We start from the raw sequence: 18,323 nt of genomic DNA, 5'->3' as shown, positions 1-18,323 counted from the left end.
TTGAATTAGTGTTTAAGGTTTCTTAGGCTATATTTCCAGAAGTGGGATCACTAGGTCAAAAGGCAGTTCCATTTTTAATTTTTTGAAGTAACTCCATACTGTTTTCCACAGTGGTTGTACCAGTCTGCATCCCCCACCAATAATAATGCATGAAGTTTCCCTTCTCTCCACATCCTCTCCAACACTTGTTTGTTTGTTAGTTTATTGATGGTAGCCATTCTGTCAGGTGTGAGTTGATATCTCATTGTGGTTTTAATGTGCATTTCTCTGATGATTAGTGATGCTGAGCAATTTTTTTCATATGTCTACTGGCTATCTGGATGTCCTCCTTGGAGAAGTGTTTATTTAGGTCTTTTGTCTATTTTTTTTTTTTTTAAAGTAGAGTGTTCGTGTTCCTGGTGTTGAGTTGAATAAGTTCTTTAATTTGTTTAGTTTTTGTGTAGTTTTACTGGTTTTGATAGTATTAATATTTTATGTAACCATTGCTAGTATAAAAACCATTATTGACTTTGTAAGTCTACCTTGGATCTAGTGTTGATTAGATGTATTGAGAATGGTTTTTCTTGTTTTGTTCCTATTTTTAGGGAGAAAGCTTTCTGATTTTCACCACTAAACATGATGGTAGATATAACCTTTTTTAAAAAATTATTTTTTAAAACAGATGCTCTCTATCATGTTCAGGAAGTTTCCTTCAGTTTGTAGTTAGCTGAGAGCTTTGAGCCAAAAATTAGTGTTGAACTTTGTTAAATGTCTTATTTCTGTGTCTGTTGGGCTGATCATATGCATTTTCTCCTCCCCCCCTATTAATCTAGTGCATTTTACTGGCTTGTTTTGAATGCTAACCCAATTATGCATTACTGAGATTAGCTCCACTTGGAGTTTGATCTACCTGGCTCGTTAGCTAGATTTAATTAGCCAATGTTTCCTTAGGATTATGGCATTTGTTCTCACAAGGAGATTGCGAAAGAATTTGTTTACGATTGGTGTTATTCCTATTTATTTTTTTACATTGTGGAAAAGTACTTAACATTAGATCTACACTCTTAAATCTACCTTTCTAGAATCTTTATAGGTTTGCATTTTACATTTAGGTTTATGATGCATTTTGAAGGTGTGTGTGTGTGTGCGCGCGCGTGTATCTATGAAAGGTATAGGGACAGTGTCTAGAGTTATTATTTTCTATGTGGATGTCCAGTTGTCTAGCACCATTTATTGAAAAGACTATTTATTCTCCATTGAATTGCAATTGCACCACTGTCAAAGATTTTATTATCTCACTCTATTTCTTGAGTCTGTATTTTGTTTAAATTATATCTTTGTCTATTCTTTTGTGAATACCATACAGTCATTAGTTCAGTTTATAGTAAGTTTTGAAATTGGGTATTGTCAGTCTTTCCATTTTTCTCTTCTTCCTCCTCCTCCTCTCCTCCTCCTCCTTTTTCTTCATCTGTATTATATTGACTTTTGTCATTCTTTTGCCTCTTCATAAAAACTTTAGATTCAGTTTGTCATCTCGCTGGAATTATAATTGGAATTACATTGAATCTCTAGATCAGGTTGGGGAGAACTGACAACTTAATAATATTGAGTTTTCCTATCCATGAACATGAAGTATATCTCTATTTATTTATATCTTCTTTGATTTCTTTTATCATAGTTTTGTAATTTTTCGCACATAGATCCTGTAAAATTTTGTTAGCACTATTCCCAAGAACTTCATTGTTTTGGTGGTCATGTAAATGAAATTGTGTTTTTTATTTCAAAGTTCCAATTTTTAATTGCTTCTATACAGAAAAACAGTTGAATTTTGTGTATTACCTTTGGTATCCAGCAACCTTGATAGTCACTTACCAGTCACGGGAAGTTTTTGTTGTTGCTGTTGTTTGGCTGATTACTTGGAATTTTCCTTGCATGTATGGACACAACAATTTTGCTTCTTTCTTTCTAACATGTATTTTTTTAAGCATTTATTTTCTTTTATTATTGCACTAGAGGCCTGGTGCACAAATTCGTGCACCAATGGGGGCCCTCAGCTTGGCCTGTGGGATCGGGCCTAAACTGGCTCTCCAACATCTCCTGGATTGTGAGAGGGCACAGGCCATGGTGCGGGACCCCACCGGTGCATGATCAGGGCTGGGAAGGGACAACAGGAGGCTCCAGGGCATGTACAGCCTGTCTTGCTCAGTCCCAATCGGCTGGACCCCAGCAGCAAGCTAACCTACTGGTTGGAGCATCTGCCCCCTGGTGGTCAGTGCACATCATAGCAACTGGTCAACCAGTCAACTCTCTGCTCCCAGGTGGTCAGTGCACGTCATAGTGAGTGGTTGAGTGCCTTAGCATATCATTAGCATGTTCAGCTTTGATTGGTTGAGTGGCCAACCAGCTGACCAGACACTTAGCATATTAGGCTTTTATTATATAGGAATAACATTAGGATTATGACAGGAGTTGTGAGATGGGGCATCTTGGCCTTGTTCCCAGTCTAAGGGGAAGTCTTATCTCACCATAAGTATGATGTCAGCTATAGACATTTTAGTTGTAGTTTATAATCCTCACCTGAGGATATTTTTTCACATTTATTGTTATTATTTTTTAAAGTAAAACGGAGGCAGCGGGGTAGGGGCTGAGAGAAAATCAATGTGAAAGAGACTTCTATTAGTTGCTTCCTACACATGCTCCAACTGGTGTTGGGATTGAACCTGCAACCCAGCTTTGTGTCCTTGACTGGGAGTCAAATGCACAATCCTTTGGTACATGGGCCAACCACTGAACAGAACTGGTCAGGGCTGTAGACGTTTTTAAGATATTATCAGATTGAGAAAGGTTCTCTTCATTTCTGTTTTGCTAACATTTTGTATAATAAATGCCAGTTGTATTTTGTCTGATGTCTTTTCTATGCCAGTTATTATTCTAACTCATAGTTCATTTTCTAAATAATTTTGTATTTTTTGATCAATATCCTCCTTTACCCCCGACTCACCTACATTCTACTCTCTTACTATTATCCAGTTTCTGAAAAAAGTTGTTCCATATATTTTGTATGGTATTCTAGTTGATTAAGAGTTAGTGGAGTTCCAGTTAGTCTGATTTGACTTGAAGTACCTTAGTATTTTAATAGTTTAGAAATGTAAAAATCTAAATTTTGAAAGCATTCATATTCTTTCCCAAAACTAAAAAGCCCAGTAAGTATAGCTCCAACTAAAGTTTATATTGTTATAACATATTTTTATTTGTATTTCAATCATTCATAGCAATGTGGACATGATAGCTGTTGTGATCCTAAACTTTGTGTGCTGAAACCAGGATCAAGTTGTGATTTAGGATTATGCTGCAGTAACTGTCAAGTAAGATTTAAGTTTATTAATATTATCCAAGTATATAATGAATCATGTCTGGGATTCTTTCTTTCCCCTTTTATTTTATTTTTTGCATCACCACTTATCCCCTATATACCTTCTTCCACCTACACCCACTTCCCCTCCCCCCTCCAATGGTAACCACTGTTGTCCATTTCCATGAGTTATTTCTCTTTATTTCTTTTTTTTCAATCCCTTCACCCCTCCCCCCCACACACATCTGCCTGCTATCTATGAGTCTACCTCTATTTTGTTCAGTTTGTTCATTAAATTCCACATATGAGTGAAATCATTGTCTTCCTCTAACTGGCTTATTTCATTTAGCATAATGTTCTCCAGGTCCGTCCATGCTGTTGCAAAGGGCAAACTTTTCTTCCTTGTTAGGATGAGTAGTATTCCATTGTGTAAATGTACCATAGCTGTTCTATGCACTCATCTGCTGATGGAAACTTGGACTGTTTCCATATCTTGGCTATTATAAATAATGCAATGATATAGGGGGCTGCATATATTCTTTAGAATTAATGTTTTGGGTTTCTTCGGATAAATTCCCATAAGTAGAATTGATGGTTCATAAGGCAGTTCCACTTCTAATTTTTTGAGGTAACTCCCTACTGCTTTCCACAATGGCTGCTCCAATTTGCATTTCCACCAACAGTGCATAAGGGTCCCCTTTTCTCCACATCCTCACTAACACTGGTTGTTTGTTGATTTATTGATCATAGCCATTCTGACAGGTGTGAGGTGATATCTCATTGTGGATTTAATTTGCGTTTCACTGATGATTAGTGACTGAGCATCTTTTCATATGTCTATTGGCCATCTGTATTATCTTCTTTGGAGAACTGTCTATTCAAGACCTTTGCCCATTTTTAAGTTGTATTGTTGTGTGTGTGTGTATTGATATTTATAAATTCTTTATAAATTTTGGACACTAATTCCTTATCGGATGTATCATGAATATATTCTCCCATTCAATGGATTGTTTTTTCATTTTGTTTATGGTTTCTTTTGTTCTGCAAAACCTTTTAGTTTGATGTAGCCCCATTTGTTTCCTTGTTGTTTTGTTTCCCTTACCTGAGGAGTTATATCAGAAAAATAATTGCTACAAGTAATGTCAGAGATTTTACTGCCTATGTTTCCTTCTAGGATTTTTTAAAAAAATGTATTTTTATTGATTTTAGAGAGGAAGTGAGAGGGAGAGAGAGATAAAAACATAAATGATGAGAGAGAAACATTGATTGGCTGCCTCTTGCATGTCCCACGCTGGGGATCAAGCCCGCTACCTGGGCATGTGCCCTGACCGGGAATCGAACTGTAACCTCCTAGTTCATAGGTCGACACTCAACCATTGAGCCACCCTGGCTGGGCTCCTTCTATGATTGTTATGGTTTCAAGTTAAACATTTAAGTTTTTAATCCATTTTGAGTTTATTCTTGTGTATGATGTAAGAAGGTGGTATAGTTTCTTTTTTTTTTTTTTGCATGTATCTGTCCAATTTTCCCAACAACATTTATTGAATAGAATAGAGGCCTGAAGCACGGATTCATTCACCAGTGGGGTTTCTCAGCCTGGCCTGTCCCCACAGGCCAGGCTGAGAAACCAGATCAGGCCGAAACCAGCAGTCCAACATCCCCAAGGAGTCCTGGATTTCTAGAGGGTGCAGGCCAGGCCGAGGACTCCACTGGTGCACAAATCCATGCACCGGGTCTCTAGTATGCATATAAAATCTTTGGTTAATCTTTTCCCACACTCTCCCTCTCCCCTCTTCCCTCTGAGATGCATCAGTCTGTTCCATGTTTCCATGCCTGTGCATTGAGCATCTGCCCCCTGGTGATCAGTGTGCATCATAGCTACAGGTCAAATGATTGAACACTTGAACGGTCAGGCACTTAGCATATTAGCCTTTTATATAAAGAGATTATCTTTAGCCCTTTGTATGTTTTTGCCTCCTTTGTCAAATATTAATTGACTCTAAAGGCATGGGCTTATTTCTGGGCTTTTTATTTTGTTCCATTGATCTATATGTCTGTTTTTATGCTGTTTGATTTCTATGGCCTTGTAGTATAGATTGATATCAGGTAGCATTATTTCTCCAACTTTGTTCTTTCTCAAGATCACTGTTGCTATTTGGGGTATTTTGTGGTTCCATATAAAGTTTTGGAATATTTTTTCTAGTTCTGTGAAATTTGATATTGGTATCTTGATAGGTATTGTGCTGAATCTGTAGATTGCTTTGGGTAGTATAGACATTTTAATGATGTTAATTCTCCCTATCTATTAACATGGTATATGCTTCCACTTATTTGTATCTTCTTCAATTTCCTTCTTCAGTGTCTTATAATTTTCTTAGTATAGGTCTTTTACATCCTTGGTTAAATGTATTCTTTTTGAAGCAACTGCGAATGGGATTGTTTTTTAGTTTCCCTTTCTGATAATTCATTATCCTATCTAATAAAGAGGGAATATGCTAATTGACCCTCATGCCATCCTCAGCCTGCCTCTGCAGTCCCCCAGTGCCCTCAGCCTCCCAACCATCCAGGGCCAGCCCAAGGCACAGACAAGCCTCAGATGGCAGCTGCCCAGCTGCCCGAGGATCAGGTAACCAGGGACAGCTGAGTCTTGCACTGCCAGCAGTGGCAGCAGTAGAGGTGTGATGGGGGCATCGCCTTCCCCTGATCGCCAGGTCACCTCCCACACCTGAGGGCTCCTGGACTGTGAGAGGGGGCAGGCTGGGCTGAGGGACTCCCCCCTCCAGTGCATGAATTTTCATGCACCTGGCCTCTATTTAGTGTATAAAAATTCAACTGATTTCTGTATATTTATTTTTGTATCCTGATACTTTACTGAATTCAATCATCAGTTTTAGTTGTTTTTGATGGAGCCTTTAGCGTTCTCTATATACAATATCATGTCATTATCTGCAAATAATGATAGTTTTACTTTAAATTTTTTTTCTTTACTGATTAAGTAAGGTATTACATATGTGTCCTTATCCCACTTGTACCTCCACCCCACCACTCATGCCCTCATCCTATGGTGTCTGTGTCCATTGGTTAGGCTTATATGTATGCATACAAGTCCTTTGGTTGATCTCTCCCCCTTACCCTCACTCTCCCCTACATTCCCTCTGAGGTTTGATAGTCTGATCGATGCTTCTGTCTCTGGATCTGTTTTTGTTCATCAGTTTATGTTGTTCATTATATTCCATCAGTGAATGAGATCATGTGATATTTTTCTTTCTCTGACTGGCTTATTTTGCTTAAGCATAACACTCTCCAGTTCTATCCATGCTGTTGCAAATGGTAAGAATTCCTTTTTTTTTTTTTAACCTCAGTGTAGTATTCCATTGTGTAGATGTACCACAGTTTTTTAATCCACTCTTCGGCTGATGGTAAATTGTGTTGCTATGAACATAGGGGTGCATATATCCTTTCTGATTGGTGTTTCTGTTTTCTTAGGATATATACCTAAAAGGGGGATCACTGGGTCAAACGGGAGTTCCATTTTTAGTTTTTTGAAGAAATTCCATACTGTTCTCCACAGTGGCTGCATTCCCACCACCAGTGCAAGAGGGTTCCTTTTTCTCTGCATCCTTGCCAGCACTTGTTGTTTGTTGATTTGTTGATGATAGCCATTCTGACATGTGTGAGATGATATCTCATTGTCATTTTGATTTGCATCTCTCAGATGATTAGTGACTTTGAGCATGTTTTCATATGTCTCTTGGCCTTTTTTATGTCCTCTTTTGAAAAGTATCTATTTAGGAACATTGCCCATTGTTTTATTGCAGGGGTCCTCAAACTTTTTAAACAGGGGGCCAGTTCACTGTCCCTCAGACCATTGGAAGGCCAGACTATAGTTAAAAAAAAACAAACTATGAACAAATTCCTATGCACACTGCACATATCTTATTTTGAAGTAAAAAAACAAAACGGCAAAAACACCCGCATGTGGCCCGCGGGGCTGTAGTTTGAGGATGCCTGTTTTATTGGGTTGTTTTTCTTCCTTTTGTTAAGTTGTATGAGTTCCCTGTAAATGTTGGAGATTAAGCCCTTATCAATGATAACATTGGCAAATATGTTCTCCCAGGCAGTGGTCTTTCTTGTTGTTTTGTTGATGGTTTCTTTTGCTGTGCAAAAGCTATTTATTTTGATGTAGTCCCATTTGTTTATTTTCTCTTTAGTTTCCATTGTCCTAGAAGCTGTGTCAGTGAAGATATTGCTTCAGCATATGTCTGAGATTTTGCTGCATGTGGATTCCTTTAATATTTTTATGCTTTCCCATCTTATGTTTAAGTCCTTCATTGATTTTGAGGTTATTTTTGTGCATGGTGTAAGTTGGTGGTCTAGTTTCATTTTTTTTTTTTGCATATATCTGTCCAATTTTCCCAACATCATTTATTGAAGAGACTGTCTTGCCTCCATTATATGCTCTTGCCTCCTTTGTCAAATATTAATTGAGCATAGTTTTTGGGTCAGTTTCTAGGTTCTCTATTCCATTGATCTACATGTCTGTTCTAGTGCCAGTATCAGGCAGTTTTGAGAACAGTGGCTTTGTAATACAGCTTGATATCTAGTATTGAGATTCCTTCCACTTTGTTCTTCTTTCTTATGATTGCTGCAGCTATTCAGGGTGTTTTATTTATCCCAGATGAATTTTTGGAGAGTTCATTCTAGGTCTTTGAAATATGTCATTAGTATTTTAATGGGGAGTGCATTGAATCTATAGATTGCTTTGGGTCATATGGACATTTTAATGATTTTGATTCTACCAATCCATGAACACGGTATGTTCTTCCATCTGTTTATATCTTCCTCTGTCTCTTTTTTCAGTGTCCTGTAGTTTTCTGAGTACAGGTCTTTTACCTCCTTTGTTAAGTTTATTCCTAGTTATCTTAATTTTTTTGGGTGCAATGGTAAATAGGATTGTTTTTTAAATTTCTCCTTCTGTAAGTTCACTATTGGTGTATAAAATGCCATAGATTTCTGGGTGTTAATTTTGTATCCTGCTACATTGCCGAATTCATTTGTTAAGTCTAATAATTTTCTGATGGAGTCTTTAGGGTTTTCTATGTACAGTATCATGTCATCTGTGAATAAGGACAGTTTTACTTCTTCTTTTCTAATTTGGATGCCTTTTATTTCTTCTTCTTGTCTAATCGCTATGGCTAGCACACCCAGTACTATGTTGAACAGGAGTTTAAGGAAGGCCATTTCATAATACTAAAGGGATCAATACACCAAGAGGATATAACTCTTGTACACAAACATATATGCACCCAATGCAGGAGTACACAAATACATAAAAAAACACACACACAACAACTGGAAGATATCAAGGGACAAGAACAGGAACAAAGGGATGCCCACTTTCACCACTCCTGTTTGACATGTTCTGCTAATCTCTTGTTGATGATTTCAGCATCTATCTATGTTCATCAGGGATATTGGCCTGTAATTTTCTTTCTTTGTGGTATCTTTTTCTGGTTGTGGAATTAGGATAATGTTGGTTTTGAAAAATGCGCTTGGGAGTTTTCTCTATCTGGGTTTCTTTAGAACACGTAGACCTATAGCTGTAAGTCAAATAAATGACTTTTCAAACAAAAAATGATACTAAATTCCGAGTCAGGTTTCTTATTTTGTGAATCTTAGTGGGATGTTGAGGCCTCTTTCTAATGCCATTATCCTCCCTAATTTGATGATGTTTTTAAGCCTTGTTTGAGAGCTATTATAGATTTCTTCAATATAGAAAAATCTCTTTTGGAAGGGATTATTTTCATTCACTTTATCCAACATTTATATTTTACAAGTAAAAAATATTACTGCTTGTAGTTAGGTATCTGTGGGTATGTAATTGAAGGACACAATAGTTTCCCATAAATGTATAAATAATGAAACTCCCTAGAAGTAATTTTCAAATGCTGTGTTAGCACAAAATTTAAGTTATGAACTTATTATTCAAAGATCATTTGTCTTAAATATCACAATTTAGGTGATATGGTAAAAGTGTTGACTCCTGATCCCCATTTTCCTCTTTAGTTCTTTCCGTGTGTTTGTAACAAATTCATTATGTGAGAATCCCTTTATTGAACTACAGAACATGGGTTCTTTGTTCTTGACTGTCCTTCACTGAAGCAGTTTAATGTTGTTTTTCTCTAGAATCTCATCATGTGCTATATTCTTAACTCTGATCTTTTTTTTGAAGTAAATATTAATAACAACAATCTTATATACAATGCTTTATTTTTTATATTTTAATTTCTACTAGATTCAACCAGTAGGTTCACCATGTAGGCCCAGTGTGCATCCTGAGTGTGATCTTCCTGAATTTTGTAATGGAACCTCACCAGCCTGTCCCACTGATATAACGATAATCAATGGGCATTCATGTAAAGCTCAATATATTTGTTATGCTGGAGACTGCCATGATCTTAATGCACGTTGTGAATCCTTATTTGGAAAAGGTAATATTGTTTTGTAACATCTAAACAGCTGATCTTCAATATTTTATTAACATTACCAAGACAATGGGCAATCACATATAATTTATATCCTATCTAATAAAAGAGTAATATGCAAATTAACCATCACTCCACTACACCCACAAGCCATGCCCACCAGCCAATCAGGATCGAGTATGCAAGTTAACCAAGCCAAGATGGCTGCGGCCACAGAGAGAGCAGGAGGCTTGGGTTTCCCTGGCAATGGTGGAAGTCAAGCTTCATGCACTCCCTGGCCGGCCAAGGCCTCCACTAAAAAGTTTCAATTATAGAAGATAAATAAATCCAAACAAAAATGGCTGTGGCCACGGAGCAAACAGGAAGCTTGGGTTTCCCTGGCAATGGTGGAAACCAAGCTTCCTGCACACCCTGGCTGGCCGAGGCCTCCACTCAAGGCTACAAAGTTTCAATTATAGAAGATAAATAAACCCCAGATACCAAGGCCTCCACTTGGCTCACTGGGGGGTGTGGCCGGCCTGCAAACCACCACAGGCCCCTTGCCCAGGCCACCCCATGCCCCAAGGGAACCCCCACCCTGATCCGGGACATCCTTCATGGCAAGCCAGCTGGCCCCCACCCATGCAGCAGGCCTCTATCCTATCTAATAAAAGAGTAATATGCAGATTGACTGTCACTCCAACACACAAGATGGCTGCCCCCATGTGGTCAAAGATACTTGCCCACATGTGGACACAAGATGGCCACCACAAGATGGCAGCAGGGGAGGACAGGAGGGACCAGGCCTGAAAGGGAGGGTAGTTGGGGGTGATCAAACCTGCAGGGGAGGGCAGTTAGAGGTGACCAGGCTGGCAGAGGAAGGAAATTGGGGGCGACAGGGCCTGCAGGGGAGAGCAGTTGGGAGGGACCAGGTCTGCAGGGGAGGGCAGTTAGGGGTGAACAGGCCTGCAGGGGAGGACAGTTTGGGGCAAACAGGCTGGCAGGGGAGCAGTTAGGCATCAATCATGCTGGGAGGGGAGTTGTTAGGGGTGATCAGGCTGGCAGGCAGAAGCAGTTAGGGGCAATCAGGAAGGTAGGCAGGTGAGCAGTTGGGAGCCAGCAATCCTGGATCGGGCCTAAATGGGCAGTCAGACATCCCTCGAGTGGTCCCCTATTGGAGAGGGTGCAGGCTGGGCTGAGGGACAACCCCCCCCCCCCCCACCGAGCACGAATTTCATGCACCGGGCCTCTAGTTTTATATGTTTATATATGTTATATATAAGTATATATAAATTTAAATTATTTATTATTTAACGTGTATATATATTTTTTGGTATTTTTTAAAATTTTATTAAAGTATAATTGACAACTAAAAATGCATATATTTATGGTATATGTTTTGATATTCATATATGTTGTGAAAAAATTGCTATAATTTTAATACATTATGTTAAGTACTGGCCTCACATAATATATATGTATCATATAAATGAGATTGCTGGATCATAAGGTTGTTTATTTTTAATTTTTGAGGAGTCTATATGTTGTTTTCCATAAGAACTGTACTAATTTTATTCCCATGAACGGTGTAAAACAGTTTCCTTCTCTCTACATCCTTGTTAACAATAATCTTTTAAAAAAATAATAGTTACCCTAAAATGTGTAAGTCGTACTTTTGATCTGCATTTCCCTGATGATTAGTGATGTTGAGCACCTTTTCATATATCTGATGACCACATTGTCTTCCTTTGAGAAATGTCTCTTCATGGCCTTTGCTATTTTAAAATCTCATTATTTGTTTTTGCTATTGACTTGTATGAGTAACATATATTTTAGAGATACATGATTTGTAAACGTTTTCTCTTATGCTATGTTTTCTTTTTTTTTCTTTATTGATTAAGGTATTACATATGTGTCCTTATTGCCCCATTGCCTCCCAACCCACCCCCCCAATCATGCCCTCACCCCCCTGGTGTCTGTGTCCATTGGTTAGGCTTATATGCATGCATACAAGTCCTTTGGTTAATCTCTTCCTTTTACCCCACCCTCCCCTACATTCCCTCTGAGGTTTGACAGTCTGATCAATGCTTCCGTCTCTGGATCTGTTTTTGTTCATCAGTTTATTTTGTTCATTATATTCCACCAATGAGTGAGATCATGTGATATTTACCTTTCTCTGACTGGCTTATTTCACTTAGCATAACACTCTCCAGTTCTATCCATGCTGTTGCAAATGGTAAGAATTCCTTCTTTTTTATAGCAGCTTAGTATTCCATTATGTAGATGTACCACAATTTTTAAATCTATTGATCTGCTGATGGGCACTTATGCTGTTTCCAAATCTTAGCTATGGTAAATTGTGCTGCTATGAACATAGGGGTGCATATATCCTTTCTGATTGATGTTTCTAGTTTTTTGGGATATATTCCTAAAAGTGTGATTACTGGGCCAAATGGGAGTTCCATTTTTAGTTTTTTGAGGAAACTCCATACTGTTCTTCATAGTGGCTGCACCAGTCTGCATTCCCACTAGGGTTCCTTTTTCTCCGAATCCTCACCAGCACTTGTCATTTGTTGATTTGTTGTTGATAGCCATTCTGACAGGTGTGAGATGGTACCGCATTGTGATTTTGATTTGCATCTCTTGGATGATTAGTGACTTTGAGCATGTTTCCACATGTTTCTTGGCCTTCTTTATGTCTTCTTTTGAAAAGTATATTTAGGTTCGTTGCCCATTTTATTTTTATTTTTATTATAATAATTATTATTTTTTATTGAGGTATTATATGTGTACATATCTTACCATTGTCCCCTCCACCCCACACCCATACATGCCCTCACCCCCCAGAGTTTTGTGTCCGTTGGTTATGCTTATATGCATGCATACAAGTCCTTTGGTTGATCTCTTATCTCCCCCACCTCTCCCTAACCTTCCCTTTGTAATTTGACAGTCTATTTGATGCTTTACTGTCTCTGTATCTACCTTTTTGTTCATCAGTTTATAATGTTCTTTATTATCCATAAATAAGTGAGATCATGTGGTATTTTTCTTTCATTGACTGGCTTATTTCACTTAGCATAATGTTCTCCAATTCCATCCAGGTTGCTGCAAATGATGAGAATTCCTTCTTTTTTATGGCAGCATAGTATTCCATTGTGTAGATGTACCACAGTTTTCTGATCCAGTCATCTGCTGACGGGCAGCTAGGCTGTTTCCAAATCTTAGCTATTGTAAATTGTGCTGCTATGAACATAGGGGTGCATATATCCTTTCTGATTGGTGTTTCTAGTTTCTTCAGATATATTCCCAGGAGTGGAATTACTAGGTCAAATGGGAGGTCCATTTTCAGTTTTTTGAGGAAGCTCCATACTGTTCTCCACAGTGGCTGCACCAGTCTGCATTCCCACCAGCAGTGCACGAGGGTTCCTTTTTCTCCGCATCCTCGCCAACACTTGTCATTTGTTGATTTGTTGATGATAGCCATTCTGACAGGTGTGAGATGGTACCGCATTGTTGTTTTAATTTGCATCTCTCAGATAATTAGTGACTTTGAGCATGTTTTCATGTGTCTCTTAGCCTTCCTTCTGTCTTCTTTTGAAAAGATTCTATTTAGGTCCATTGCCCATTTTTTTATTGGATCATTTATCTTCCTTTTATTAAGTTGCATCGTTGCCCATTTTTTGATTGGGTTGTTTATCTTCCTTTTGTTAAGTTGTATGAGTTCCCTGTAAATGTTGGAGATTAAGCCTTTATCAGAGATAACATGGGCAAATATGTTCTCCCATGCTGTGGGCTTTCTTGTTGTTTTGTTGATGGTTTTTTTTTGCTGTGCAAAAGCTATTTATTTTGATGTAGTCCCATTTGTTTATTTTCTCTTTAGCTTCTATTGCCCTAGGAGCTGTGTCAGTAAACATATTGCTATGATGTATGTCTGATATTTTGTTGCCTCTTATGTTATGTTTTCTTTTCCCTGTGTTGATTCTTTCCTTTGCTGAGAATTTTTTTGTTTTAGTTTAATGCAGCCCCTCTTGTCTATTTTTGCTTTTGTTGCCTGTGCTTTTGTATCATATTCAAAAAATTATTGCCTGGACTGCTGTCCAAGAGCTTTTTTTCTTATGTTTTCTTCTAGGAGTTTTATTGTTTCAAGTCTTAATGTTTAAGTCTTCCTTACCCCCACCTTTATTGAGATATAATTGACATATAACATTGTATAAGTTTAGTTGTACAATGTGTTGATCTGATTCTCAGATATTATAAAGGGATCAGCGCCATAACATTTAGCTAATATTTTCCATCATGTCACATAATTACCAAGCCTTTTTTGTGTGGTGAGAATATTCAAGATTTAATCTCTTAGCAACCTTCAAGTATGTAAGTTACTTTCTAGTATATAATTGCAAGTACATAATATACCTAATGGTATACATTAGATTTTCAGAACTTATTCATCTTATAACAAAATTTGTGCCTTTGATGGCCATGAAGAAGGTGAGAGAGAAGTGGCCATGCACAGGCTGTATTTAGGAGGTAATGTCAATAAAAGTTGGATTACATAGTAGAGGTGGGAAATGAGGGATAAAGTAAATCAAAGATGATCCCTAAGTGTTAGCCTGTATATTTGGTTGACTAAATGGCTCCATAAACTGAAACAAGGAAGTCTAGGGGTAAAACAGAATTTGGTTTTAGGATATGTTCAATTGTAAATGCCTATTAGTCATGAGATGAGGTGAGTCAGATGTTAGGTTATGTTCAGTATTTTATTGTACCTCATACCTATACTAATAAAAGAGAAATATTCAAATTGACTGTCATTTTGCAACACCCACAGCCAATCAGGAGGTAGTATGCAAATTAACCCAACAAAGATGGCGGTGCTCCCTGGCCGCTCCGGGTCTCTGGGCAGCACATCTCCTCAGGGCCTCACTGCTGCACTCCACACCTGTCAACCATCCTTTAAGCCTCTCTGTGGCCCAGCCTCCAGCTTCAGAGGCAACCCTCTGGTACCTGAGGTTGTAGCTCCGATTGTCTGTCATCTCCCTCTACCCCACCCCTGCCCCGCTGCTCTGGTAAACAAAACCCTAGTGTTGGAGCAGTCCCACGGGCGCAGATGTATGTGGGAGCTTGCTCGGTGTACAGTTAGCGTGCCCCGGGGGCCCCGGGCCAGCCAAGGGAAGATGGTGGCGGCCATGGTGTCAGTGGCAGGCAGCTCAGCTTTGTTTTGAATAGATGAAAGAGGCCACCTACACAGTAACCCAAATGATCAGATCTCCCTCCTCCCTATCTTGCCAAATCAAGAGGGGAGGGGGCAATGGGCATGGAGGGAGGGCGGGTGGGCAGGAGGTGGAGGGTGGAGGAGGCAGAGGATGAGGAAGGGGGCCAGTTGCATCCCATTTTCACAATGGGAAAGTGAAACGCACTAGCGCACCCAACCTCTGCAGTCCTCCCCGCCTGCCTTGCTCCCCTCACCTATTTTCCTCTGTGGCTCCCAGGAGCACCAGCGCTGCACAGAGGAACTCCCTGGAGAAGGAGGGTGAGGAGGAAGCAATGCTGGAGTGTGCAGGGCTTGCCACTGCCGCCTCTGCTGCACAGGCTGCCGGAGTGAGCCCACCGTGTGTCGGCAGCCAGGGGAAGGAAGGCCTATTCTTGCACGAATCTTCATGCATTGGGCTTCTAGTTCTTTGATAATAGGCTACAGGGAATCTAATTATGTTATTTGGAATATCAAAGGGAAAATTCTTTTACTCAGTAGACTTGGTCAGTATGGTGGACTTAAGGGAATATTTGATGTATGGTTTCACATTTGCAAAGTGCTGCCCTTTCAGTGTTTTCATCTGATCTTGGAAAACTCAGACTGATCTGAGAGAAAGTCCCTAACTAATGAGAAGCATTCAAGGGGGAAGTTAATAATATGGCTCATTGGTACTTTTAGATGCAATAAATGGACTAATAAGAATTGGATCAGATGAAAATCATCACTTTTAACAGAATTCATCTGACTTCTCTGTGACTAACATATTCTTTTATAGTCTCTCTCCAAACTGGGCCGAATGATCCAATTTCTGAATTTCCCTGGATATTATGATGTTTAACAATTCCTGCATTGACATTCCTAACCTGGTATCTTAGAGTCACAATTGAACTTATTAAACAATAGAGACGTGGTGCATGAAATTTGTGCACGGGGGATGGGGTCCCTCACCCCGGCCTGCACCCTCTCACAATCCAGGACCTTTTGGACATCCCTCTCACAATCCAGGACGGCTGGATCTTAACTGCTTGCCTGCCTGCCTGCTCAGTGTGTGTCATAGCAACCGGCTGTACAGGTCATTCTGACTTAATGGACGCTTAGGCTTTTATATATATAGATTGTGAATTCTAAAATATAATATTGCCTGTCTTTATGGTATATGCACAATGGACCAATGTTTAAAAATAGTGGAAAGATATTGAGTTAGGAGAAGATAAAAAATTAAAAAAAAGTGAGAAAAAATGTAAATCATGGAAGGGGCAAGTAAACAGGAGAAACCTCTTGAGCTTAAAAATATAGAGAAGGATTAGCTGAGAACTAACAGTGACTAAATAAACATTATCTTAATTCTCATAACAATCTACTGAGGTAGATATTATTATCTGCTTTGTGGGTGAAGCAGTTATGCTTAGTGAGACTCATCTTAGAGTAGGTGACTGGGCTGTGCAGAATTCTAAAATGGTCCCCCAGACTCTCCTGTTGTACATGCTTTGGATAGTACCATTGAGTTTGTGCAGAAACAGTGAACATATGATGGGATATCATTCTTGTGATTACATTATATAGTGACTAAGGAATTTTAAAAATGTGTGTAAGGTCCACCATCAGTTAACTTTGATTGAATTGAGATCATTCTGAATGGGTATGACCTAATTATATGAGCCCTTAAAAGATGGGAGATGTCAGAAATATTTTCTTGCTGGCTTGGAAAAAATAAGCTGCATGGTTGTGTTGTATTTTTTAAAATTGATTTTAAGGAAGAAGGGAGAGGGAGGGAGGGAGGGAGAGGAGAGAGAGAGAGAGAGAGAGAGAGAGAGAGAGAGAGAGAGAGAAACATCAATGATGAGAGAGAATCATTGATCAGATGCCTCCTGTACTCCCTACACTGGGGATCGAACCCACTAACCGGGCATGTGCCCTGATGAAATTGAATCATGACCTCCTGGTTCATATGTTGATGCTCAACCACTGAACAATGCTGGCCGGGCTAAGCTGCCATGTTTTGAAGGTCCATGTGACTAGGACCTGGGGGGCAATTCCTAGGAGCCAAGATCAACCCTTGGCAGATAGTAAGAAAATGAAGCTATGAGTGCCAACAACAACAACAAACAACAACCCTGAATTCCACCAATAATCAGTGAGCTCACAGGAAGACTTCAGCCTCAGCCAATAACTTCTAGTGAGAGAGACTCTGAGTAGAGAAATCACTTCTGCCTTGCTGGACTTCTGACTTATAAAAACTGACATTATAAATGGGTTGTAAGCTGCCAATATTTTGGTAGTCTTTTGCAAAGCAATAAAAAACTAATATAGTAACAAAGTAAGAAATAGTTAAATGTAAAGATTGGCAATTTTGGTCTTTTTTAGAAGACTTCTTGAAAAATCTAGGAGAACAAGTATAATTTTCTTGTGTTATCTTTTTATTGCTCTCTTTCACAGAGCCCTCCCATGGTTTACACTTCTGTGATTCTTCTTACCCCTCATATCTTTTGTGATGAAAAGAACAGAAAAATGAAGCGAAAGGAGGAATAACATGACCATTACCCTTTCACTTTAATTTTTCTATTTTTCAACAACCTCATTGGGAACATTTTTGAATTAAATAATAAAGGAAAAGGAGATATAATATCTTGAGGCAAAGAAGATGAAAAAGAAAGGGAGCTTTAATCCAAATATATTTTAAACATTGACAGGTTCAAAAAATGCTCCATTTGCCTGCTATGAAGAAATACAATCTCAACTTGATAGGTTTGGGAACTGCGGTAAGGAAAGAGGCCAATATAAATTCTGCCAATGGAGGTATGCTATGAAAATATTAAATATAATTTTGTTCAATAAGATTCTGTCTTTAGTTTTTATTTTTTTAAAATTGACTTTTGGGAGAGAGAGGAAGAGGGAGACAAACATTAATGTGAGAGAGAAACATTGATCAGTTGCCTCCATACATGCGTTGATTGGGGATTGAACCCACAAGGTGGGAATGTGCCCTGATCAGGAATTAAACCCACGGCTTTTTGTGTACAGGATGATGCTCCAACCAACTGAGCCACACTGGCCAGGACTAGCTTTTCTTCTTATGTGTCATTCATGCCGGTGGTTCCACGTATGACATATGTATGGGAATGAATCTCAGATCAAAATCTTTGCTCTGACGTCTTCCTTGTGCTACAAGCTTAAATTTACATCTAGTTGTAAGCACATGTAGTAGACCATAGGCTCCTAAACCCAGTAATTGAAACTAATAATATCTATTGCACCTTTTCTTTCTGAGCCTGCTCAT

General features: G+C 38.9%; 1 protein-coding gene across 2 annotated transcripts in view; it reads left to right on the top strand.

The window, feature by feature from the left end:
• LOC103290325 (disintegrin and metalloproteinase domain-containing protein 32) overlaps window positions 1-18,323 on the top strand; it is a 105,261-nt gene that overhangs the window by 44,060 nt on the left and 42,878 nt on the right. For both annotated transcript variants that reach the window (XM_008146239.3, XM_054720032.1), the window contains exons 13-15: window positions 3,252-3,344; window positions 9,627-9,822; window positions 17,737-17,842. In XM_008146239.3, coding sequence (XP_008144461.3) covers window positions 3,252-3,344; window positions 9,627-9,822; window positions 17,737-17,842 — 395 coding nt within the window. The remainder of the gene's footprint in view (window positions 1-3,251; window positions 3,345-9,626; window positions 9,823-17,736; window positions 17,843-18,323) is intronic.

The sequence above is a fragment of the Eptesicus fuscus genome, chromosome 8 (assembly GCF_027574615.1).
Source record: "Eptesicus fuscus isolate TK198812 chromosome 8, DD_ASM_mEF_20220401, whole genome shotgun sequence".
Lineage (NCBI taxonomy): Eukaryota > Metazoa > Chordata > Mammalia > Chiroptera > Vespertilionidae > Eptesicus > Eptesicus fuscus.
This window is presented reverse-complemented; position numbering and strand designations above follow the sequence as displayed.